This window comes from Leptonotus elevatus, chromosome 1 (assembly GCF_054856555.1).
Source record: "Leptonotus elevatus isolate MCC_2025b chromosome 1, RoL_Lele_1.0, whole genome shotgun sequence".
In the NCBI taxonomy this organism is placed as follows: domain Eukaryota; kingdom Metazoa; phylum Chordata; class Actinopteri; order Syngnathiformes; family Syngnathidae; genus Leptonotus; species Leptonotus elevatus.
The window spans coordinates 34,774,305-34,801,659 of record NC_141239.1 but is presented as its reverse complement, the minus strand read 5'-3'; the positions used below and the strand labels follow the sequence as shown (position 1 = coordinate 34,801,659).

Below are 27,355 nucleotides of genomic sequence, written 5' to 3'. Positions count from 1 at the left end.
GATCAATATTGAGCTACTAAAACAGGCAAAGTGACTGAAGTGGACTGATGTGTATTTAAGTGAACATTTTACAAAAAAGAACGCTGAAATCACAAGACAAGCAGTTACCTTGAAAAAAAAAAAAGAAACTACTAAATCAAGAAAAGCCCGAATGGTTCTACAGAGGAAGCAAAAGTTCTGATGAACTCAAAGACTTAAAGAAATATGAAATAAAAGCAAAGTTTTAGAGACTTTTAGGAGGAGGATTTGTTTGACTGTGTCAAATGTGGGAAGCGATCCAATGCACTCACCCCAAGAAAAAAAGAACTTTTGAAACCTATGACTATGGAAGAAAAAAAAGACATTTAATCCAGAAAATAATTTTGACCCGGACATTAACTTCTAGAACAACAATAACAACAACACTTGTGAGTGCTACATGTGGATGATCAATTCACAGTAGAGGGGCTAGAATTAATCAATTAGTTATCTAATTAATTGATCATTCTTTTGATAATCATTTAGAGACTTTTTTTTTATTACAAATTGTCCCAAAACATTTTTAGTTTCAGTCTCCCAACAGTAAATATCATCTCATTTCTTTCCATTTTTTTTTAAAGTCATTTGCAAACATTTGCTTTTACTTTGGAAAATATTGGTGACAATTTTTTTCTGACGGACAAAACCAGATAATGAATCATCAATGTATGTTTTAAAATCTGAAATAATGTCCTGTTGTTGAATAAAGGTATGGAAATTAAAAATGTTTTGTTGTTGTTTTTTCAATGTAGATCGACCCGTTGATTAATAAACCAAATAATTGACAGATTAATTAATCATTAAAATTGTTAGTTGCAGTCCTAGTTCAATGTAAATATTGGGTATGTATTCAGTGATATTTGCAAAGAATAGGAAAGGATGTACGCCGCCTACTGCCCGACGACAGCTGGGATAGGCTCCAATATATTACTCCAGCTACCCTTGTGAGGAATAAGCGGTTTGGAAAATGGATGGATGACTGGATGGATGGATGGATGGAGGAAAAAAAGAAAGGGGATTGGGTGGGGGTACTTGTCATATACGTTTGACATTTATTGATAATTTAATTGAATATTTAAGAAACTACTGAAATAGACATAAACATAATATAATCATAAGGTGTAAAAACATAACACCAGGACCATGTCTTGGAATATTCAATGGAAAGAAAAATAGCTGCGCACATTAAAAAACAAAAGGAATTATAAAACCAAGTCGAATAACAATGATACAACACCACTGATAGAGAATAAATTCACAAAATAAACTGACTATAAAATGTGAACTTCATCCAGGGTGTAAATTATCATCTTCTTGTTTTTGTAATTTCCCCCCCAAAAAATTTGAGGGGAAAACAAAGCAAAAGACAGTCAGGTTTGTGAGTAAAGAATGCGTGTGCTGTTAGCAGGTGTGTTGCACATGTAAAAGCGGGCACAAGCCTTATCACACATGCAAACAGATGTGGAAGCTGACACGAACTGGGTGCACCAAGCCATACCATCTGATAAACGTCCAAAACTGTGACAAGTTCCGCGTTGTGGGAGGCGTAAATGAATTGAGCATACACAATGGGATTTGCCAAACCTGAGACAAAATGTGCTGGCTGATTTTCATCTTGAAATAGCGTGTCTGAAAAGCAGAAGCACACCAGGGGAAAAGTGGTGCTAGCAGAGACACAGGTGAAATACAAGTCGGCGGGGAGAACTTTCTGCTCGTGTAAACAATTTTGAAATGCCAAACAAAAACTATCATGACAGATCGACTATTTATCAATGCAATTTGGGATATTCTGAATGTTCAAAAGGTTCCCTTGGAGCCGGTCACAAGATGGAGTCATACCACATCACCTATGACAAACTCCTTTCAAGTTAACATTTCCACATTTCGGTGTCTCTGGGTCATTTCAATGCACGGTGACAATCTCCCAGAGCAGTTTTTGCTGTGTGCCGTCATAAGTTGTAAACTTAAGTTTAATGATACACAAATGTTTTTTATGTGGTCGCTTAGCTTGATTTATTTTCTGTAACTCATCTCATCAATATGTTTGTTGATTATGACGATCCGGTTAGTGATATCCTTTGCATACTATTCCCAAACAAAATGTCCGCATGGATACAAATGCGTTGCTCCTACCAGGAAAACTCGTATCTTGTCTAAAGCACTACTTGAAAATGCCAGGACAGGAGGAGAAAACAAGAACAAAAAGCGGAATGTTGTGCTGACGTAGTTGACTTCAACTATTATGTCTGGTCTTTCAAATGCACTGTTTAGTTTAGCAGTTCTTTTTAAACCTGTTGCCAATAGTGTCACAACCTTAGTAAATCCGGCACACATCCCACACCAACAGCACACCATCTGTTAGAGCAGGGTTCACACACGTGGTGCCCGCGGGAGTCGTAATGTTGCAAAAGTCATCTTTTTTTGAACACTTGCAGAGCTGCATAGAAAAATACAGTGCTGCATATATTGATATATTTTCTGATATATTTCCTACATGATCAGTGCTGTTAATTGTCATGAAGAATAATAAACAATTGTTCAGTGTCTTCACATTAATGAATATTATTGAAATATAACTACATCATTCAAAGTAATTCCAGCAAACGTATTGTTTCAGAGGTGTGTATAAAACTAGTAGCATTTTGCATGACTAATGTACCCAAGAAACGGCTTTCAGTCTCAAAAAAATTGTTGAGCTCTATTAGTCATTGAACACACTATTTGGCACCTGCCAATGGCGTCATCACATCTATTTTAGGGTGGGCATAAGTCTCTTTAAAATATTCTTAAGAACACTTAAATGTATTTCAAAGAAATACTAATAAAGCACCAATTGACCCACGACCACCGTCCCCATTGGTTAATGCCCAGAATGCCGACAGTACAATTACCATAGAATCCTGTGAATAGGATACATTTTTTCCACATAAAATAATCAAAAATTATCCCACCGTACTATACACGGATTATATGTTGTTACATTCCAACATGATTTTTCATGTTTAATGTTACAAATGTATGTAATTAATGATCTTGTCTCAAAAAAAAGTAGTCCATGTGTATAGACCATAGGTGTCAAACTCCGGTCCTCGAGGGCTGCAGTCCTGCAGGTTCTGGAGGTTTCCCTCTTCCAACACAAGCTGATTCCAATCAGCAGGATCGTTATCAGGCTTACGCAGAGCTTGCTGATGAGCTGATCATATACCAGCTGTGTTGGAGAAGGGAAACATCCAAAACCTGCAGGACTGCAGCCCTTAATGACCCGAGTTTGACACCTATGGTATAGACAGTGAACAAAACTAGTCAAGCTAAAAGCAGCAACAGTTGTCCATTCAGATTCAAGATTCAAGATTCAGAATATTTATTGTCATTGTCATAAGGGAACAACGAAACTTCGTTTGGAGCATCCATACAGCAGAGTTGGTGAAGTGTAAAACCCCACAAAATAAATACCCATAAAATAACTCAGTGTAAACATTCCACACAGTATAGGACATAGTACAACGAAGACTAAGCGCAACTTAAGGCCGTCATTAATAAAGTGCAGAGCAGAAATATTCAGATACCTGAGATGACATCGTGCATCAGTGCAAAACCGGATCATTTAATCAAATATTATAGTCGTCAAACGTTGAGTAAGAAGGATAAATGCTAAAAGGGAGTAGTGACATTCTGCAACAATGCAAACTGGTTTAAAGCTTTTGTTGTTGTTGGATGTTATTATTGTCCATAAAGGGGAGAAAGAGAGGAAAGAGGAGCAGAGTTCAGTAACCTCACAGCCTGTGGATGCAGACTGTTGATCAGTCTTGATGTTCTGGCCCGTATGGACCTGTACCTTCTCCCTGAGGGCAGCAGGTGGAAAAGGTGGTGAGTCAGATGGTGCTGGTCCCGTAGGATGTTGCGCACTCTACTCAAATAGCGAGTGGAGTAGATGGTGCTGATCTCAGGCAGGGAGAGACATTCCAATGATTTGTGTGTTTCATCATGATATCTATGATGAAACACACAGCCAGTGGTGAGGCCAACTTCAAAATAAAATATTTCCAAATGCAGTAATATGCTGATATTAGTGCCTTGGTCACTTTTACTTTGAAGTTGTTCCCGGCAACATGTGGCGACATTACCGTTGCCTGACACAGTTGCCGTTCCTACTGATCACTTTTTAACAAACCTGGCTCACTCAAATGTGCCGTTCAAGCCAGCAAAATTGCTAATGACGCCATTTCGTTTCATCAAACAAAATCTTTGGGGAGAGATTTATCTAAAATCTGAGGGGGGGGGGGGGGGTGTATCTGAAAATTGCAGTAAAGAACGAGCTTGTTTCACTTTTATAAGAGAATAAACGACAAGCCTTATTGATATCCCCAAATGAATTATTAAGCAATTAACTGTCAAAAATAAAAATTTCTCTAAAACTAGAGCCAATTTAAAACGGTTAACTTTGGTGAACTAATTATTTAAAATTTTAGTTACTTTTATTAGAGATGCTATTGACCCTGGGAACTCTGCACCTTCTGTTTTTGTTTTAAATTAAAACCAAGATATGTGAAATCCCAAGGTGATGGATGTGCACACAAAAATCCCAACAGCTGATATTTTCTTTATTTTCATGACTATTTACACTGTAGATTCTCACTGAAGGCATCAACACTATAAATCAACACATGTGGAGTTATGTACTTAAAAAAAAGGTGAAATAATTGAAAACATATTTTATATTCAAGTTTCATCAAAATAGTCACTCTTTGCTCTAATTATTATTTTTGCACCTTCTTGGCATTTCCTTGATGAGCTTCAAGTCAAATAGTTTTCCAACAGTATTGAAGGAGTTCCCAGAGGTGAGAATGCCAAGAGTGTGCAAAGCAGTTATCAGAGCAAAGGGTGGCTACTTTGAACAACAATCTAAAACATGTTTTCAGTTATTTCACCTTTTTTTTAAGTACATAATGCCACATGTGTTCATTCTTAGTTTTGATGACTTCAATGAGAATCTACAATGTAATCGTAATGAGAATAAAGCAATTGACACATTGAATAAGGTGTGTCTAAACTTTTGGCCTGTACTGTATATGGGTAAATAAATCAAACAAATGCACTCTATAAGGAATATAGTTGTTTTTTTTAAGTGGGAAATGACACCAGCCTCAACTTGCTTGTTAAATGCTTTAAAGATGAGACTAAATGAAATGGATTGATGTAAGATTAGACAACATTTCTATAACACGCAGCTCTGACTCAAAAGGGGAATTACTCCCTTTGTAGACCTTGCTTGAAAATAGTGTTAAGGCAAATTCTGGAGTTGGTTCTTAGTTAAAAATATAATTAATATTTATATTTTTACTTAAAAATACAACAGTACTAGATGAAAGAAGACAAATGAAACATAAAAATGGATTTAATATGTGTGCTTAGCCATAGTACCATTAGAACACATACTCTGTGAGCCCAATTAGTTGAGCCTGTTAATTACATCTAGAGTCTAAGTATCAGTCTGTGGCGGCATTAGTCAGCTGGGGCTCCCCTGTCGATGTGCCATAAGGGTGTTGTCCATTAAGTGGAGAGTAAGTGACGGATGTTTCCATGCAAACAGAACACAAGGCACAAATATTGAACATGCAGGGTGCTGGGAATGTTTTGGAGTAAACAATCTTTCTTTCTAAGTTGGCTATATTCAGACATTTGAAGTTATTTTGTTTTCATTTGAAAGACGGGAGCGCAAGCAAGAGCGTGAGTAAGAGAATGGGAGGGCACTGAAAATGTTTCTGTTGCAGGTGTTTACCAGCGAAAATGTGCAAAAACGTTGAAGTAATCATCATCTACAGTGCATAACATCATCCAAAGATTGAGAGAATCTGGAACAATCTCTGTGTGTACGGGTCAAGGCCGAAAAATCCTACTGGATGCCCATGATCTTCGGGCCCTTAAACGGCACTGCACCGCAAACACGAATGCTTACTGTAAGGGAAATCACAGAAAGGGCTCAGCAATACTTCAAGAAAACATTGTGGGTGAACACAATCCACCGTGCCAGCCGCCGTTGCCAAATGAAACTCCACAGTACAAAGAAGAAGCCATTTTTTAAAGCAGACCAAGAAGCACAGGTGTTTCTCTGGACCAGGGGTTATTTAAAATGGAATATGGCAAAGTGGAAACCTGTATTGTGGTCAGACGAATCACGATTGGAAGTTCTGTGTGGAAAACTGGGGCGCTATATCATACTGACTAAAGAGGACAAGGACAACCCAAGTTGTTATCAGCACTCCGTTTATAAGCCTGCATCTGTGATGGTATAGGGTTGCATGAGTGCGTGTGGCATGGGCAGCTTCCACATCTGGAAAGGCATCGTCAATGCAGAAAGGTAAATTCAGATTGGAGAACAACATCTGCTCCCATCCAGGCATCATCACTTTCAGAGAAGATCTTGCATTTCCCAACACGATAATGCCAGACCACATGCAGCACCAATTACAACATCATGGCTGCGTAGGAAAAGGATGCGGGTATTGAAATGGCCAGCCTGCAGACCACTTCTTTCACTTTTAGAGCACATTTGGCGCATCATAAAGGGGAAGGTGCAACAAAGAAAGCCCAAGACAGTTGAACAGTTAGAGAGACGCCTGTTAGACAAGAATGGGACAGCATTGCTATTTCTAAACTTGAGAAACTGGTCTCCTTGATCCCCAGACGTTTGCAGACTGTTGTAAGAAGAAGAGGGGATGCTTCACAGTGGTGAAAATTGAAAACTTTTTGGAGATTTGTTGACACCATGAAATTTAAAATCAACAGTTTTCCCCTAAAATGCTACATGTCTCTATGTTCTATTCTGAATAAAATATAAAAATTTGGCACTTCCACATAATTGCATTCAGTTTTTATTCACAATTTCTATAGTGTCCCAACTTTTTTGGAATTGGGTTTGTACTTTGGGATTTGTTGCCATTTTTTGTGGCCTTTTATAGGGGCCATATTTTAACGAACTCCTTCTACATAGTTTATCCGATTATCTTCAAACCTGCCGTGTTTCATCTTAAGATGTTTAAGATTGAAAAGTTAGTGAAATGTTCTTATTTTGTCGCATGCCGTTGCCTTAGTGATGCATTGATTGCAAAGAAAATGTTTGCTTTTTTTTGTCTAAACGTGCAAAAACTCATGAATCTTTGCACACACATCAGACCTGTCATGAACATTAATATTTTAGAGATTTGTTGTGTAAGTTGCAATAAATGGCTCAATAGACATTGACTCTAGACATTTTTATGAAGCATTTCCGATTGTAGGATACAGCTAGATTTGGGAAAATTGAGAAGCATACTTATCAGCTCAAGACCTACAAAAAAGTACTCTGAAGCCATATGCTAAACCTAACATGAAGTCCGCCATTTTGATTTCATTTTGGGAATTGTGCATCATTTTTGGCCTTTTGATGAAACTGGCAAAGACATTTACATTTTTGACAGTCCTTGTACTATGTAACAGTACGCCGACATGCCAGTACCCCAACGAGGGCCCTTTATAGCTGCTCGCAGCTCTAGTTTTGTCGTTTTTCCTGTAATAAGTGGAACTATTTGAATCTGAAAATCTGTTTCTTTTTTATAAGATGTGAGTGTATCAAATTGAACCGAATCAAATAATTCTCTTTAAAATATATTGAGATACGTATTGAATCTTCTTTTACTGTAGAGCTACATTTTTGAAGGAAATGCCACATTTACAGTACTGACACCAATGTTGCCAGGTGGGAAATATAGGATTATTGTAACACAGACTCAAAATGATCGTATTTTGATGGAAATTATTGTACGCCCGTCATAACCAAAATAACAAGCCCACTGATTCGCAAAAGTCAAATATAGTCATTCTAGTGTTTAAAAGCGCTCGCCGCTCACAGGCACTCAGGGCTTCTTTGTGTCAGTAAAGAATGGGTTAACATCACTGATCTGACTATACAACTGGATAGCCGATAGGCCAAGACTTTTGAAGCCGTAAGGCCACCATATTACTCCTCCCAAGAAACGTTTCGCCGCATACTCTCCTATACATTTACAGTATCGAAATTGGAGAATATTTGAGACAGTACTTAGGAGAAACAACATGATTTATGATGTTTCAAATTTGTTAATCATTAACAAGAGGACTTCAGACATGACTTAAATACATTTATAAATTATATGCTTAATGATGTTTACAGGAGGAAACTTGTAGAGTTTTTATTAAATAATTCTACCTGTAATTCAACAAAAGATGCCTCTGCCTAATATTGGGGTCTAAGGAACTGAGCGATTAAAGAAAAAGGTGGCCTTCAAAGCAGCACATATCGTCCACTTGTTATTTTATTACCATTCAGCCAATCAATGCATGGACGACAATCGTTCTCACGCTCAGCAAAGCGCGATTGTCTGGTATCATGTCACATGAGAACAGATACCTTCATTGTTCACAAAAAACTCTAGCAGTTTCAGTTTTGCCGGCAATAATATGAAATGGTCAGTTTAGCCATTTTTTAGGATTATTGATTGTGCATCGTAAAGAGGGTCAAATTATCCTACAAATACGATAATTATCATACACCTGGCAACACTGACTGACACGTTCATTCTTATGTAAGTAAAATGACACCAAGAAACTCATTGTATCATACTCTCTCAAATTGAGCCTTACCATATCGAACCAAACCGTAATCCTACTGAATCGAACCAAATCGTTCCACTTTAAAATTGAACGGTTGTTGACACTCCATGTATTGAGATATAATATGATTCTGCAATTGGTTAATCCCAACAAGTATGGTTAATTTGAACAAAATTCTGCTTGCATGTGAAAAAATATCCTCATCTAGTGAATTTGAACAATACAGATATGCTTTGAATGCTCTGAAAATGGTGGCCTTATAAATAAATCTCTGCCTTGTAAATCTTGTATCAAGCGGTAGCTTGAAAAAAATATATAGCCTGGAATTGATTTTCCACAGCCTGTATATACCAAGCAGTGAAGTTGTGTTATACTAAGTGATGACCAGGGTCTGCAGTGTGTCAATATCACGAGGATGTCACTCGATCTGAACGTATAATGCAGGTCTCCGCCCTGATTTGTGAGGTGTCTAAAATCAATACTGCAGGCAATTCTGTTTTGTGAGTTACTTCAATCCTCTCAGAGGGGCGAAGAGGGTAAAAAGAAATCCAATAAAGTGAGACATATGGTTAGAAACGGGTCAATTTTATCCCTCGTCCCCTCTTCCCAGCTCTTGCAGCAAGTAATGCTCATTTAGAGGAAGGATGATTGAACAGTAACATGGTCTAAGCGCTGTGATTAGATGCTGCAGGTACCACATGAATTATTGTTTCAGACTTGGCCGTGGCCACAATTCACTGTTTCGAGGCTGTTGCGTAAAATAACAATTGGCTGTTTCAAATAAACGTGCACACTTTATAACCTGAGCGTAAATGCTACCACAAAGTTACCTGAAGCCATTTCTTACCTCCTAGAGTAGCAGACACCAGGAAGTGGGTTCCATATTTCTTGATGAGGTTTTCGTTGATTTGCTGCAAGGTTGGCCGTCGACCCAGTAATCGCAGATTGCGTAGGAACTCTGGTGCTAAGGGCAAAGGAGCTTTCAGGAAGTCTCTCTTCTCGGTAGCCAGGCTGTTTACCTTCCAGTGGCTGAATTCCCTGACAAGAGAAATACATATCAAAGTAAATACACACTCAAGTCAACTCTTTCAATTTCCCTCCTGTCTTTATAAAGGACAGTGCGACTGTTGACAACCTACGCATTTAAAAGAAGCACCTGAATAAGGCAACTTTCTTGGCACCCTGAACCGAGCAAGTGTTAAAATTGATTAACAGCCTTACCCTCAGTCTATTTAAATGCCGTTGTTACCAAGACAAACAAAGAGTTGAGAATATTACCTACTTTCAAGCCTCTTTAATGATTTAAGAACTCTTATAAGTCCATGTAGTGTAACCCCAAGGTACAGTATGCGAATATTATGCAAATCAAAGCAGAAAAAGAGCCGATCTGCCTCATCTGCATAATTTGTTGGCAAAGCAAGAATTGCTGAATATTGCAGTGCGTTGCGTGTGCATTTCAGAGAAAAATTCCACAACTGACTTCTCACTCGCACTCACGCACACATTCATATTGCGACAAGAACGTAGACAGACAGTGTGCGGCATGTCTTTATACTGTTAACCGCTGGTTGTGATACCGGTCTGGGTCGAAAGTCAGTTTACATTTGAATATTCCACAAATGTGATGATGGTAGCAATTGGGTGTTGTCCTTTAGAATTGCACTATACAGATAAATGGGATGGTTGAGACACCACAATGAAGGCAGTAATTGTCAATTTATGTTGAAGTTGCATTGCTGCATACATAATCCTGTATATTTTCAAAGAAAAGGAAGGTATAATTTACGAACCATGACAAAGCTTTTCTCAGCAACCCTTGCCTCAGGGACATTCTGGTGAAATTAGAGCTTCATTACGAGGTTCATTCTCACACAACACACTCATGAATGCTTCCAGCCTGGCTGCAGTTTTCATTAAGTAACATATGCAAAATTGTTACTGTTACATTTTGAAATAATACGGAAATAAATGAATAAATAAATAAATAATTCTTGTAAAAAACAGCCTTTTTATTCCTTTGTATTGTGTTTTTATATTACAATTATATTAGTTAAAGCTATGTGAATACTTTATTCAACCTATGCCATATGCCACCTGTTAAAAACATTTTTTGCTGCTTATATCGCCTCTCAGTGACAAGATTCATTCACTAATTTATTTGTTCATGTCCTTGTGTGTATGTGTGATGTCTGTGCATTACACATCATTTTTTATTACATTTAAATATGCATCATATTGGAATATAAGTAAATTTGGATGAATGTGAGGCATTGTAAAGCGCTTTGGGCACACTATGGTGTAGATAAAGTGCTACATAAAAACCTTTTGAAACCAATTTACCATTTTTCCTAGTGATGGGAAAACAAAGCTTCATGAACCAAATGCAATATTTTTTTTTACTCCTCTAGATGGTGGTCTTGGTTTAAAGATGCAGTAAAAAAAATAAAAATAATCAATTTCCGTTGCACTACAACAGACTAAAAAATATATATCGCAAAATGTTCATGAAGCTTTATTTTCCCTTCATTACTTGTTTTGCAACCTTCAGGTAAACTACAGTATGTGACTTATTTTTTTACAAATTATTTAACGAGATGAAAAATGTTAAGAAGTAATTCTCATTTGCAAACATGATATATATATATATTATAGCCCCGTTGCTGGAACCACAGTTGCAATCAAGAACATTTCTTGGGCGGGACAAACTTGACAGTGATAAGAACCAAGCAGTTAAATTTTAACAAGGCATGTTTTGGCCCTTCTATGTTTAAAATCCACGCTAATGGTCAGATGAAGGGGAACGTAATATGCTTGTGAACAGAGTGAATATGTGTAGGAACTCAATGTGTATGAGTAAGTGCCTCAATATATATACATATATATATTTATATATTTTTTATGTATAATATATTTTTATAATATTTTCCATTGCTGTAATGTACAACAGCACAATGTTGTGTGTTTTTTTGTTTTTTGGGGTATTTTTTTTACAATATTGTTACCTATTTTTTGTAACGCCAACCTCCCCACAATATTGTAATAATTATCGTATTGTGGCCTTCATATCGTGTTAATATCGTATTGAAATGTTTGGATATTGTTACATCCCTACTGATCAGTACAAATTAGTACAACCGTATGCGTATTCCACACACATCTCGTATCGCATTTCACCATAGAGACAGAAGATAATGTGAAAACGCCGCGGAGAAATCAATTTAATCAAGTTAGGTGGCCTTAGCGAGTGGCAATGTAAGATGGCTGCAGGGAGCTTCACTTCTCACGACGATGAGTAAGCGGCATTGTTAGGAAGCCAGTTCAGACCCACTTTCACTCTTTCAAGACAGTGGGTGTGGCTATAATACCCCCCCTTACCATCCTCTATTTTGGCGGGGGACAAAAATAAGTGTAATAATAAATCATGTTAAATATGTACTGAGAATTAAACCATAAAAATCAGGCTAGGCATTCTTGAATTTTATTTTTATTTTTTATTTTGGCAGTGTGTTTGACCCATGATCTGCAACAGGGACCACGGTTTCTGACACTGGGCACTCTCGAATGCATTCATAGTCTTGAGATTGCTTTGCAGTTCACCCAGCACAGGTACAAGACAACCTGTGCCAGATTTAGCAAGCAGCCCCAGAACATAACTGAGCCTGCTGTTTGCTCCACAGTCGCCGTGTTCTTTTCTTTGTAGAAAGAGCACAAGCACAATTTTTGCTACCATTTTGTTAAAGAATGAAAAACTGTCACAAGAACATTGGTACCAGAAACATTGTGGTGCATCCACACACATTTGAGTAAATCCCAATCTCATCAATTTCAATTTATTGACATGTTTAGTGTCATTATTCTTCTTAACATAAGTAAACAAAATTACAATAAAACATTTGAGCAGCTATATTTTGCAATCCGTAATGAATAATCGCTTCATCGTTTTAATCATTCGTGACTGGACAACTATCAAAGTAGTCATTAATTGCTGCCCTATTAGTCATTAGCTATCACTCGCCTCACTGAGCATTGGTTTCAGATTAATGCTTAATCCAGGGAGACTGGCAGCCAGCGGTTGTACACTGATTAACCAGTGTTGATTTTGACTGATGTGTTTGCTGGGCTTCTCCACAGTGACTGAGTTTTGGCAAGGAGGCTGAACGAAGATGGGCAGAAAGCTAAGATGAGCTGTGAATCGTTTTCTTCCCTCCTCACTTTGCTTTCCAAGAGTTAACAGTAAGACCGTTGGCTGACTATTTGGCTAATGATGATAGATGATGTTAATTAAACTGTTTTAGCATAACCGTGATTGCACCTGCAGCCCTGGCATTTAGTTTTAGCTGAAACAGTCGAAATTTAGTTTCCATAATAGAAAAAGAAAGAAACTCTGTTGACTATGCAGAGAAGTTCCTTGGAGGTTTCTGCTGGCAACATGTTTGAAAATAACACCTGGACATTATTAGTTGTCAGAGAAAGACAGAGCCTATCAGATGGCTCTCACGGTGAATATAACAGTCATTTTATAGCAATGCAGCTGCTAAGAATGCGATATTGGAAAGGGTGTTTTTATCTGATATAAATCAAGACATTTTGGTCCTTGTTGCATAATAACTTTAAAGGGCATAAAGGATGTTTCGTCCTGAAATACATGCTCTTGAATGAGTGCCACATTTACACGGATTTGAAGTAAATACAGTTATTTGAGTAAATCAAGCAACAGCTTGCCTTCTGTCTAATTTCAATAAAAGATCAATCCATTAAATACCAAATGAAATTATTAAATTAGAACCAGCTTGAGTACCACACTTTCATTTACTCTGCACTAGTGATTGATATTATTGGTTACATTTTATGTATCAAAAGTACAGGGTTGCAGTGCAGGGATCGACAATAATGGTGGCCCAATGGTCCGTGGCCACCACGTGACTGTGTCAGGCCACCTGAAGTTAACTCATGTTGGCCCGGATGGACCACCACTGTACACTTCTAGAGCCAATTTATTGACTAGCCAATTTGGCAATTTTACTTACCTTTACGTTTTCTATTTCCAGCAGCTGCAGTCTGTAATGAATTGCCTGAATAATTAATGAATGAGATGTGAGCGAGTTATTATTTCTTCCTCAAAACGAACATGCATTGCTTTGTATACGGTAGTTGAAACGCATTCCGATCACGGCAGATAAAGGCTTTCGATCGCCGCAATTCGTTTTAAATTGAGCAGGGGTGGCTGTTGAGTTTGATCTGTGTAGCATTCTCAGCAATTGGTCTTGTATTTGTATTTATTCATTTTATTAACAGCTCCGTAGTTAGCACATTATGCTACAGTACCTATTCAAACTTGGTGGCTATCTTAATGAAGGACGGCCTTAAGTGGGTGCGACCCAGTCTTCAGACTGCGACACCGCAGTTTTGCACATGCCTTGAGAAGAGCTTTTATTATCACAAATTTTAAATGAGTCTTTTTATGGCCTAGATGACCACTAGATTTAGTTTTTAAAATGTATTTTATTGCGTATTCTACATGGTGTCCATATAGTCTGGACACAGGTAAAAATACAAATGGCCCTTTAAATTTCATAAATATGTGATGAAACACTTTTAATATAGAATATACGTTTTAGTTTGTTTATTAATTATGAATTACATAATTTTTAGGAATCATTGTATTATTTATTATCTTGTTACTTATTATTACAGTTATCTTTTGTTCAATTATTCACATTGCATCAAAACAAGCTATTTTCACTGATTTTCAACATTTAATTGTTAAATGTTTTAAAAATATAGAGAGAGTAAGTTTTTCAATGAAGCACCGTCAGTTAGGTACTGCTGTATCTACCGAGTGGGTAGATAGAACCCCCCCCCCCCTCCCTCCCTTGCCTTCTTTGCAATGTAAATATAATAGTTACATAGTTTTTGATTAATTCAGTAAGTACATTATTAATACTTTAGTAAGTAAATTATTACGTAAGAACTCAATGTGAATAAAATTAGCTTATGGATTGTTAAAAGAAATGTATTCACACAAAGTAAAACTTGCTAGTGTATGTGTGAAAGTAGGGTGAGAGTTTTATTCAGACTTTGCACTTCTTTCTCGCACCAGCCTATTTGTTCAAAGCTATGGGTTTTTATGTGAGCTTTGTGAGTTGAAAGTGAGTAGAAACATTATAATGAGCGGTTGCACCTGAAACAGGTATGGTTTCACATATTAATAAGAATTGACACAAATACTCCTGGTGGCAATTTCTGGAGTTGAGAGTTGGTTGAGAGCATAACCTTCAAGTCACAACATGGACATTGCGCTTGGCTGCTCACAATCAATCCTTCACGATAATGAGCTTTGATACAGAAGGACTGATATTTTCTAACCATCATATTTAAAGTTGTTTTTTTCTGTTGAAAGGAAACTTAATTGCACTGAAACTAAAGGATGCCTTATTCAAAGCCCTCAATTATTGCATATATTGCAATATTGTTAAGTATGCAGTGCATTGTCAAATAATGCACCACCTCTGCTGTGCAGTTTGAATTTGCATTGTTTTCTAAAAATGTTAGATGTCACCTGTCTATTTATGAAGGTGCATAATCTAAACTAAGTGTATCTCTCTGCTATTTTCAAGTGTTGCCATGCCTCAGCAGAATCTTTTGGGATTTAAGATACCATATATGCCAATGTGCAGTGTGCAGCTAACTGAAAAAGACATTTTTTTTAGTACAGGACTCAAACACAACAAATGTATCTTCTTCAAAACGGTATTTCAGCATTAGGCCAATAATGAATATAAAACGATATATACTGTGTAAATCTAGTTTAGAAAGTGTCTACTTACAGAAATGGGGCGAGGCCTCTGTTTTTCCACTGACACTTCAAATATTAGTATTTTCTGTGGCTTTGTAAATCATCTAGTATTTTTCCGTCCTAGTTTAGGTTTAATTAGAAAACATGTCTACAAAATGCATAGCAGATGCAATGAAACTTCAGTCTGCATGTATTCTTCTGTTGCAGAGTAGTTTACGTTTTACCTTTCTGACACCTGACTGTCGTGCCAATGTCATGCCAGCAATGTCACATGTCAATATTTACATAATTGTCACTGATTGGCCAATGTCAATGTTAATAACTACTACCATGACTATATCCAAACTTCACAAGTATATTTCCCCATGTCTTTCAAAGTCAGCATTTCTCTTCAAATGTTATGCTGCATTCACACCAAAAGCAGGGGGAGGTGTTTTTAGGTTTGCATTGTAGTCAATGTACTTCACGCGGACTGGAGCGAAAGTGCTGGGGGCGGCGCGGAGGACACGTTTGGAGCGCTGGGACACGGTGTGGCGCATTGTAAAGCGTCTTTGAGTGTCTAAAAAAGCGCGATATGAATCCAATGCATTATTATTATTATAATTATTATTATTATTTAGGATACCTTACTTTACCTGTGCAAGATCTCTTAGCTATTTTGAGAGGTATGCCGTGGCCAAACTGTCTGAAACTGTGTTTGTGTGATAGGAAGCTGACGTGTCTTATTTCCATGCAAAACTAAAAGCTATGTTAGTTGTTTATTAATATGTGTACCTTGCATCTAACTTCCAAGCAAGAAACAAGGTCAAACAATTGACTGGAGGCGCTTTAAATATTCTATGTTAATGGTAAAGGTTTGCTCCTAGCTTCATATTCCATATATAAAATGGATTTTTTTTTCCATACAGTATTTTATCCATCTAGCCATCCATCCTGTATATAGGAACCAATATTAAATATTGGTTCATATATATATATTTATTTTATATTTTGAGGGGAAAAATACACTGCTCTTGTTTTAAAATATACACACTGACTTTCGTTGCATAGTGCTTTGCAGTTTTCCACTCATGCATTTTTGGAAAGGCTTGGATATGTGTGCACTTTTATTATTCATAACTCTTTCTCCAACAGAGAAATTACTTATTGATGTGCAGAGGTATCGTCACATCACAGGTCAGAAAAGTTTCCAAAGTTTTAATAGATTGTGTGCTTGAAGAAGTCATACCGCAGGATGACTTTGTTTGCGCATACAGCACATAAACATGGTTGATTTTACAATAAGGTCAATTAGCACAATTCATTTTTGTTTAGTATTTTTGTTGTATTTCCCTTCCCTGCACAAGTCTAATACAAAGCACGGTCCAACTGTGTGCATGGGTGGGCTTTTCAATACAAAATGAAATGTATTTTCGTAGACTTTGCGCAGGTAGAATTGGGCGTAATGGTACGTTTGTGCTGTTGTGCGACTTTGTGGGATGTAACAAAGCGCTTTCCCTGCCAACCTTAGCGGCGTCTTTGATTTGCATCAAAATCAGGCCGGTCTGAGGCTCGGTACATTTGAGCACGCCGCATGCTTGACATTGCGGAAACAGAAATATACTCGCTGGGGTCTGTGCATGTCATTGGCAGCCGGTAAACCGCAAGATCACCCACTAGTTGTCCTCGCATATAATGTGGGCAATTGGAGACCTACAACCCATGTGTTTATCATTCACACACAAACCCTTCCATTATGACAGCTTAATGAAAAGGTATGCTTCTCAAACACCAAATTTAAAAGATGCTATCAAGCATATGAACACATAATGACAACATCAAACTCTTTAAAGTATCCTCAGGGTTTCCTGGACTTGCATCAAGTATCGCAAATGACTCATGACTTTTCTAGTGGCTTGGAGTTATGCAAGTAGCGATCAAAGGATCCATATCGGATTCAATGAGCCATTTGCAGTGCCACAGTACTTGCACGTCCATGTGTAAGTACACTTGCACAGCTTAATCTTGGAGACATTCAACTGTCAACTAATTAATAATAATGACAATACACTCCTGCCAAGATCATTGTTGTCACGGCTTAGGGGTTTTTCAACCCCTTTGACCGCAACTTTGTGACAGGAAATGGGTGGGGTGGGGTGTATGATGGTTAATGTGCGTGACAGTGTCTGGGCAGAAGCTGTGAACGACACGAGCTTCTGCATGAGTGTAATCAACGTCTACAAAGTGCATTGATGGCTGTGACTCTCTTTTCCTACATGCAAAGACATTACAGTAAGATTAGGGCTTTGTAGGAATTGGTGATCATGGTTATTATAGTTTTGGAATTTTCATTTTAGTTAGTTTTTATTTGGTTTAGAGTTTTGTTTTTTGAAACTTAGTTAGTTTTAATTAGTTTTCAGGGCAGTTCTGTTATTTTTTAATTAGTTTTAGTTATTCAGAATGCAGTCTTAGTTTAGTTTGAGTTAATTTCAGTATTCATTTTCGTTTAAAAAAAGTGTATTACTTGTGTGTAATATTTAATAAACTCCATGGTAAAATGTAAATGGTAATGCATTTCTTCACTAGCGTTACATTTTGTCTGAGTTAAATGAAAAAGCAAGCGAGTCGAGCCATTGGAGCCAAAAGTCACAAAATTGTCACCGAGGAGCGACGTCATGTGAAAATGCTTTTCTATTGGCTCGTGCTAGATAATGTCATTTCTGTGTGACACACTTTCGAACATCCTTATTCCGGTTAATATCGAAATAAACATACTTAAAATCAACCCCAAAGGCTCAAGTATTAATTATCAAAGACTAAAACAAAGGATATTTTCGCTATAATTATAGTTAGTATTAGTTAGTTTTGTAAAAGTATAATGTGGTTTCAGTTAGTTTTCTTTTCTTTTTCTTTAAACTATTTTCATTTTTATTTTATTTCGTTAATGATTTTTTTTTAAGAAAAACATTTTCATATTTTAAAAAAACTTCTTTTTTTTTTTTACATTTTAGTTGTAATTATTTCGTTAGTTATTATTAACTAAAATAACCTTGGTGATTATTCAAAATGGGATTCGAGTGGGTGTGAAAAAGTCACCAGCAAATAAGAATTGTTGGACTTGAATCAGAACCAATCTTTGAATATTGTTGGCATCTAGTCAGTGTTGAATGTATGTTACATACAGTATGTATGTGGAGAATGTGCGTATGCCTCTGTCATGACATTGCTGTTGGCCTCTCACGCCGTCATACCAAACAAAAAAGGAGTTTTGCCAACGCAGGCCCCAAAAAGACGTCTCCCCAGCTAGCTAGCTTAGTTATATGATGGAGCTGATCCCAGACGACGAGCATGGACGAGGACCGAAAGACGCAAAACCCAACCCAGGTCCTACATTTGGCATGGCACGGCGAGGGATCATGGGTAAAATAAGCCATTCCAAATTTAAAAGCAAAACCTTTGCGGAGATAGAAACCATTTCCAAAACACATCTTCTGATTCAATAGATCAGGTATGGGCAACTGGAGTGGCCCTCGATTGGTATTTGAAAGTAAAAATGTAGTCTGTTGCTTAGCAATTGAATATATAATATAATACCATAACGTGACAGGCTTCGCTCACTTCCATCTCCAATCCTGAGGTTGTAACGGTGCTGTGTGTGTCTTGGCAATAAAAGTACACAACAGTGATTCCTCCCCCCACCCAACAACCTTCACAGTTTGTTTAAAGTGCATGAGTATTTAGTAAAATGTGTGTCCTCCCAAAAACATGGACAAATTCATTACTTAATAGCATTGCAAATATGAATGGTTGCTTAATTGCACTAGCAGCGGTTGTGATGGACTTGCCAAAGGGGACACATCCAGGACCAACTTCCGTCCTAAACTGCACTGTTCACACAGGTGAGTGAGCTAGCCTATTAATTAGCGAAGTTGAATGAAATGTAGGACTAAAAATGGTAATATATTAAAATATTTGAGTAATGCCCAAAATTTGTTCTTCTAGTAGTTTGCTGTTGAGCAGGTTTTTTTCTTGGTTTTATTTTCCATCTTTAAATGGGAATTTTTATGCAAAAGAGCCCTTTGCAAAGAACGGTGGGAGGGGATCAGAATTGGATGGTATGCATAGATGAGCAGTGGATATTTTGTAGCCTATATGTATTTGAAAATTTAAATGTATGAAGATACTCTTCTGTACCTCGGTTGAATAAAAAACTGACATATGCACATAATTTGTCCTTATTAAAAATTGCATTTTTGTCATACATTAGTTTAGGAAGTGCGTGGTCCTATGCAGCCCCCCAACTACTGCAAGTGAATTCAAAGCTTTGTAAAGCACGCTAGGCACCGAGATAGTGCTTTACAAGTGCACCTCCTTTTCCATTTTGGTCTAATTGAATTTTTCATTTGTTGGACAATTACAGCTTTTTTTCAAACAACACCAGAAATGTCATTGGTTAGATATAAACCTTGAGTGTTCATTTTGTTCCAGTATGTTGGACTTAAAATGTTTAAGCAGACTTGGAGTTTACAACATGCGACTGTGAATCTCGTATTTATGGTGCTGTAATTATGTTTATATCTGCTTCTATTAATTCATTCCTCCATTCAACAGTGCTTGATGTGCTATTGATGGTGCATATTGCAATGCCAACTTTGTGGGTACATAGAAAAAAGGCTGTAAACTAAACAACAAGGCAATCAAGAAAAAAGGATGATTGATTTAACACCTAATCAGATACAGTCCATTGCCTAACACTCTCTGAAGAACATTTGAGGACGACTTTGTTTTTATTACCATTCCTAGTAGGTTTCTTTGGGTGTACCAGCAGGGCTACGTAAAAACTAATGAACCAATCCCAATTAAGAAATGTATGACTTCCCTTGATAAACCATCACATACAGTAAGTCTTGGGTCATGTAGATTCAATTATGCGAGATGGCACAACACCTAAGACTGAAATGCAAATGTGAAAAAAAAAATTCCAATGACATAATTTTTTTTGCTGAAAGACGTTAAAAATGTGTCTGTAAGCAGAATTTTTGCACAAAATAAATACATAAAATTGTTTTCCCACTATATTTTTTATGGCGGGGCAAGTCATAGAAAAAGACAATATGTTGTTTCACATTCAGACCAATCCGTGGATCCTGTAATAATTTTTTTTACTAACATTAAAAACTACGTGTGATATGCATGTTTCCTTTTTTTCTCAGTAAATTCTCACTAGCCCTTGACAGGGTAATTGGAAATGTGAAAGTGGGGAAGGTACAATATAAGAGCTATCCAAATTAGGATTGTTCAGTCTTCCCAAAAGTCTACGTTTAGACTCTTTGTCATTTTACTTATGTAATGGAACTGTGTGTGTTCTCCACTATTTCATGTGCAAGTATATATTTACCAGAAGATGTAACCAGTTACAGCCAGGAATCCTCAAAACATCTTGATGCATTTGACATTCTATTTTTCCAGTTGACTCAGTGCAAAATATTAGGCATCCAACCGAGCAACACAATGTGGTCGTACTAACAAGTTCTCAGCATGTAGCCACCATCTGTTCCAAACTGCATGGTCAACTTGTCTTCCTTTCTCACACAAGCAGCACACACACTTATTTTCCCTTCTTTCACTCTCTAAGATTAAAACATTACGTACCTACACTTCTTTTGCCTCCTTTTTTATTTTTTATTTTATTTTAGATTTTTCTTCCTGTTATTTCTTTTAACTCATTACAGTTATCTGATTTTGATCTTGCTCCATCTAGATAATCCTGGGAAAATAATAACAACCTTCAAGAAACGCTAAAAATAAATAAATAAATAAGAAAGGTGCAAAATGTTATTTATTTATTTGGGGTTGGGGGGGGGCTGACTAATGAGGTACTACTACACAACTATGTAGTGGCGTGGGTTAGAGTAGCATGGGCCCTATACTGCTCTGAACATAAAGTGGACTGATTCATTCTAAGTCATAGCAAGAATGCAAGTATGCAGCAAAGTTTGTCACTCAGCTATTCTGAACAATATCTTTGCTTATATGGTTCGGAAATAACCCTGTGCAAGGTGCAACATAAAGCCTCCGAGAGAGTGATTTGGAGCAAAGCTTTCCCATATGCTGTCGCAATAGCTAGGATCATCATGGGCTCATTTCACCAAGCCAACTGCAAGTAATAAGCATTATAAAGAATGGGAGATTGGCTCTGGTGCATTATGGAAATATTGGCAGGCTACCTAATATCTATACAATAATGTATTTATATATCTGGAATATTTATCTGTAACATTTATAAACAATATTTTTGTTCATGTTTGTCTATTACATGTGGATGAATGAATATTGTTACACATTTGACGATTTGGTTTGATAAAGCATAATGTGCAGAGAATCACCAGCTCAAAGGTGGATGCAAGGATCGTAGCAGCCTTGTTTATGGTGTGCTTGCCCTTTAGAAGACGCATGTATTCCTTATTAGAACATTGAGACATCACTCGTTGCGGAAACAAATTAAGCAGACTCCCAAGGCGCTCACCATAGATTAAGTCTTACAGCTCAGTGAATTTTAAGGCCTTGTTTGATATGTGTGCTGTGGTTCTGCGTTGTTTTATAAATGTACAGTGGTACCTCGGAGTTTGAACACAATTTGTTCCTGTGAAGTGTTCAAAGTCCGAATTGTTCAACCTCCGAAACATTTTTTTTCCCCAAGCTTCAAAAACAGAAAATTACAATTTTAATTTCTATTTATGTTAAAAAAAAACTTCTTTTTTTTTAATGACCACATGTATACCCTGTACAGTATTTAAACAATAAAAATACCTTGGCTTTTTTGTTTTGGCGTGATGGTTTCAGTGTCTGCCACGTTACATTTTATTTGGCTCCCGATTTAAGATGTGGCCTGTAGGGCAGTACACTACAGTACTGCTAATGTGTTTCGTGTCTGCAGATTCATCACAAGCTTCTTTATTTTATTTTATTTTTTAAACCTGTAAGGCAAAAGAAAAATGCCTTAAAAATACCCTATTTAATTTGCCTTATCCTACTACTAACGAAAGCCAGAAAATACGTGTTTGTAAACAGATTTATTTGTGAACAGAGGCATTCGTGAGGCTGTATTTGTCTTATTACTTGCCACAAAACAGCCATTCAAAAAAACAAATCTCACACCAACTCTAAATTAGGTAGAAGTAAATTTCGGATAAATTGCATCACATTTCTGCTGTCCTACAAAACTGTAATTTGCTGTAAGAGCTGTCTAGAAAGGAGACTGGCACAAAGAACATCATTTAAATTGTAGGTCACAGCAGTAACAGACACTTGAACACACTAAGGTAGCAAGGGTCAATTTAGATGACATGGTGTATACTGTAAGGAAGTTGCATGATGTACACATGGCAGTGGTGTGATATGACTAAAACATGGATTCACCTACACTCACATTTTGGCTTCTAACAAACATACACATATCTGACAAAAATTTTTTTAAACCATACATATACATATACATATACATATATATATATATATATATTAAGTTAATTTAAAGTTTCTTTAATGCCACAAAATCTTTTAACCCGCGATTAATGACCACCTCTTACTTGGAAAGCCTGTACTGGGGGAATTCCAGTCGCAACGCAGTAAACACGTCCCCGTCAAAATTTAGCAGTAATACATTTAATAATAACGCATATATTTGTGGACACTGTGGTCAATTTTGTTGTATTTTACAATTTTAAAAATGTACAGAATTTCACAAGTTACTTCATGTTAAAGATTAGATAGCTCTTAATATGAAAAATGCACTTAACTGTCACCAATGTCTTACAAATGCAATTGTGCCATCTAGTGGCAGAAAAAAATGACCTCAACACAAAACAATATCTCACCCGTTTTTTACAGTACAGTACATCTTTTTAATTTTAACTCAATTTTATGAATTATTATGAAATTACTGTATCAACGACAAAAAGATGCAGCCATATTTCAATTTTGTTTACTTTTATGTTAACAAGATTGTGACATTTTGAAAAAAAATATTTTATTGTATTTTCATTTGCAAATTAAGGGCTCATATTTGATTAGGTTCACTTTTGTTAACACTCACCATAATGTCTTCAAAAAAATATGTGGCTCTTTTAGGAATATTCGCAGATAAACAAAAGAAACGCTCGCATTCTGCAGTGGGAAATCTCACCATACATAGAAAAAGCTCAAACGACTGATGAATGTTAATGGGTTTTTTCGGTTTTCTTCCACATTTTTTAAGTTTAAGGTTATGGTTAGTGTTAGGAACAAGCAACATTTTCGAAAAATTGCCACTTTTATGTGGTAAAAGTCATAAGATCCCGCGGCAGGGGATACAACCACCCTCCCCGCATAACAGCGGTCCATTTGGTGCATCAGATTCAGCGTGAGGGCCCCTGAGTAGTAGGGACAGCCGTCATTTGGAAACAATGCAGCTGGTAGCAAAGCCAAACACAACTGCTCATGTGTGGGAATTATTTGGATTTATTTATTATACCATTATCATTATATTAGTGCAAAAGTTATATGAATACCGCAATCGTTTATCGCAATCATTTCTGGGGCAATTTATCGGCAAGCAAAATTTCTTATCATGACAGGCCTACTTTGAAGGAGCATGTATTTGCACTCTATTTATTAAATTACATATATTGAAACAATGTCATCAAAATATTCTAAAATTGCCTATCTTAATGACTGACACGAGGTGCAATATTATTTCCTACCACAATCAACAGTTGTCGAGCAGCTAAAAAGCACAATGGCCTCTCACATTTTTTTAATTCTTTCACTTGGAGGCAACCAAAGTGTAATAACATCAGCAAGAACGGCTGACTTGATATTGCAGTTTCATATTTGTTTTTGCTTTCATTTAGATCTTGGCAACAACACAGGATCAGCTTTTATGAAAGAAAAATATTAGTTTCTCACAAATTCATATCTCTAGCAGTGGAAAAAAAAGTGTCCCCTCCACCAGTATTTTTATTGAGCCACACAAAAGACATTAATAACACTGTTGCATTTTTACATGGTTAAAATACTCAACGTGTATTGTATGAATTAGTTTGCGTTGGTTGGAGGTTTACCAATAACACTTTCTTGCCTGGTAATATTGTTTGTTCATGTTAAAGCTCGAGCACTGCAAACTCTTGCGAAGATTGAAACAGACTGAGCAATCTGTGTTGCCATGGTAAGGTATATACATTATAGCAAATAAACCCTACACTGAAGGTTATTAAATGTACAATTCATAAAACAGGGTTAAAATCTAACCAATATTAAGATTTTTTATTATAGTGTAATAAATTCTAGATGTAAGAACAACTGTTTTTTTCTTGTTTATCTAGAAAATGCTAAATAACAGGGGTGGTCTGCACAGAAGACAATTCAATACGATTTTAGTGGAATAATTCGGTTCAGTTCGCGTAAGTGGGATTGTGATTCGATTCAATATAGTACGGTTCTGTTTTATAGGTATGAAGCAATTCCTTTTTTGTTTTCATTTTACATACATTTGAATTAACTTGTCAGTACTCTAAAAGGGCCATTTCCTACTCAGGTACTGTATATCTCTCCAAAAACAAGACAATTCAATATGTACGTATCTCAATATATTAGTGGAATGATTAAATTTGGTTTGGTTCAAAGCATTCATATCTTTTACATCCAAAAACATTTTCTGGTTCAAAATGTTTTTTCTTATATTAAGTATAATGAACTCATAATTAATTAAATTTAATATATATTCACTTTGGATTAACTGAACTCATTTGTTCCCCAAAACGTATACATACATTATATTTGAAATGTGTTAAGTGTCCCAAAGACGTATTTATACGTTTTTGTGTGTGTTTTTATGCTAGAGCATACAGAAGGCTTTGATGCAGCCTCAACTGCAGAGAACAGTTGAATAAATTATAGTTATTACACAAACGGCCAGCAGGTGACAGCAGAGCAAAAGAGATCAACCAGGGCAATGATGCAAAAAAGCTAATTTACTCACAGTTCTAAATAGATTTGTGAATAATAATGCAACTTAGCTATATAATAATGCCAATTGCTGCAAATTGGAAACAGATTGAAAAATTAAAAAAAAATTCCTGATGAAAGAAAATACTCTAATCTTGTTTTTATATCAATATAACACAATATTCTGTGGGCCTTGCAAAATCGGTCAAAATCCAGTAACACAGTGAAGGGGATTGCTTCAGTGAAAATGGTTGGGACTTAATTAATGAATTAACTTAAAATATCACTTTGGATATACTTAATTCAATCGTGTGTTAGTTATCACATGAAGCAATTTTATTAAATTGGACAACAATTCACTGTTTAAATTAGATTGGTTCAACAGTTTTCTTTTAGAGTGTAGATCATCTTGACACAAAATACTAGACCCATCTTACCTGTAAATCTTGTATCTGGTAGAAAATCCCTGCTGGAACCTCTCTCTGAACTCCGTGTACTCAGGGCAACGGTGGAAAGGTCCTTTTTCGGACAGCAGCCAGTCCAGCTGCCCTCCACTCTGCCTTGTGCTGAAGCCCCATGCTGAGGAACTGGAGGGAGAGGAGGAGGAGGAGGAGGATGATGAAGATGAAGATGACGAGGGGGACGATAGGGAACCATGGAGCACTTTGCCCACATGCCCCCCGCTGGCCACTTGTTCAGCTCGGATGGGCCACAGCAGCCATAAGAAGACCCACGGCAACCATAGAAGCATCAAGGAGGATGTCGACCATCTAGCAGGAGAGGCGGATCCATGGGAGCACTCCTCTTTTTTCACTGGCCAATATGTTGCCATGGTCCCGGTGGTGATGTACTAGGGCACATAGGACCGGCATTTCTTCTGGCAGTCACCTCCCACTGACCTGAAACAATAAATACATTAAATACATTTACAATTGTCTTTTTAAAAAAGAATAAAAAAAGAATTGTAATGTAGTACAGTATTGCATCTTAACTCACTTGCTCCCCAAAACCTATAAACGCGTTCTATTTTAAATATTGCCATGGTCCCAAAAACGTTGTTTATGTTTTTTTAAATTAAATTTACAGAAGGCTTTGAAGCAGCTTCTGACCTAAAGAGGTAGCTTAAAGCTATGGTAGTTATTACAAAAAACAGCCAGCAGGTGGCACACTTAACTATATTTTAATTCTAGTTGCTGCAAAACGGAAACAGATACAAACATTTAAAAATAATAATCCTGATGAAAGAAGAGACTCTTTCTTTTGGTAAGTTCCATGTTTTTATAGCAATAGAACACAATATTCTGTGGGCCTTCAAATCAGTCAAAATCCAGTAAAACAGCCGGGAGCAAAGGGGGCTGCTTCAGTAAAAATGGCTGGGAGTGAATGAGTGCTTTTTGAGAACTGTAATGATTCATAATAGAAATGATGCAAATGATTGGAGTGATGTATCACAAGATGATATACTGTATAAACCATCACCACCACCACCACCACACATACATTTATATAAACAGAGTGGGAGCATTGTGTTGTTCAATATTAATGCCACCACCGCTTCAAAAAGGAGCAGGCGTTTTCGCACATAAACATGGCAGAGAAAGGGGAAATCAGGATCGCATGCCAAACTGTTCTTCATGCACTTATTTTGTTAGTACAAGAGACACACCCACATACAATTCTGTTATAATTGGTGACTGTTGGCCTTCGGAGAGTGGAGGTTTGCTGTTTGTTTCACTGTTAATGACTAAAAAGTATTGCTGGATGGGATGAAGCCCTTAGAGACAAATGAACATATCAGGATATGCAAAGTAGCAGAGAGGATGCTTGAAATGAAATGGGATTTTAAGTATTCCCTGTTTAGCTTGCAAACAAATTAGTGAATTAATTTCTGGTGAATAGTTGCATACACAGACACGGATGGGAGGGGGGGCTGGGTACTGAAGGTGTTTC

General features: G+C 36.8%; 1 protein-coding gene across 3 annotated transcripts in view; it reads right to left on the bottom strand.

Moving 5' to 3' along the window:
• The window catches only part of brinp2 (bone morphogenetic protein/retinoic acid inducible neural-specific 2), a 163,550-nt gene that overhangs the window by 62,304 nt on the left and 73,891 nt on the right, over nucleotides 1-27,355 (bottom strand). For all 3 annotated transcript variants that reach the window (XM_086094692.1, XM_086094683.1, XM_086094700.1), the window contains 2 exons: nucleotides 25,843-26,304; nucleotides 9,494-9,684 (listed from right to left, as the gene is read on the bottom strand). In XM_086094692.1, the coding sequence (XP_085950818.1) occupies nucleotides 9,494-9,684; nucleotides 25,843-26,237 (586 nt within the window). In that variant the 5' untranslated portion in view covers nucleotides 26,238-26,304. The remainder of the gene's footprint in view (nucleotides 1-9,493; nucleotides 9,685-25,842; nucleotides 26,305-27,355) is intronic.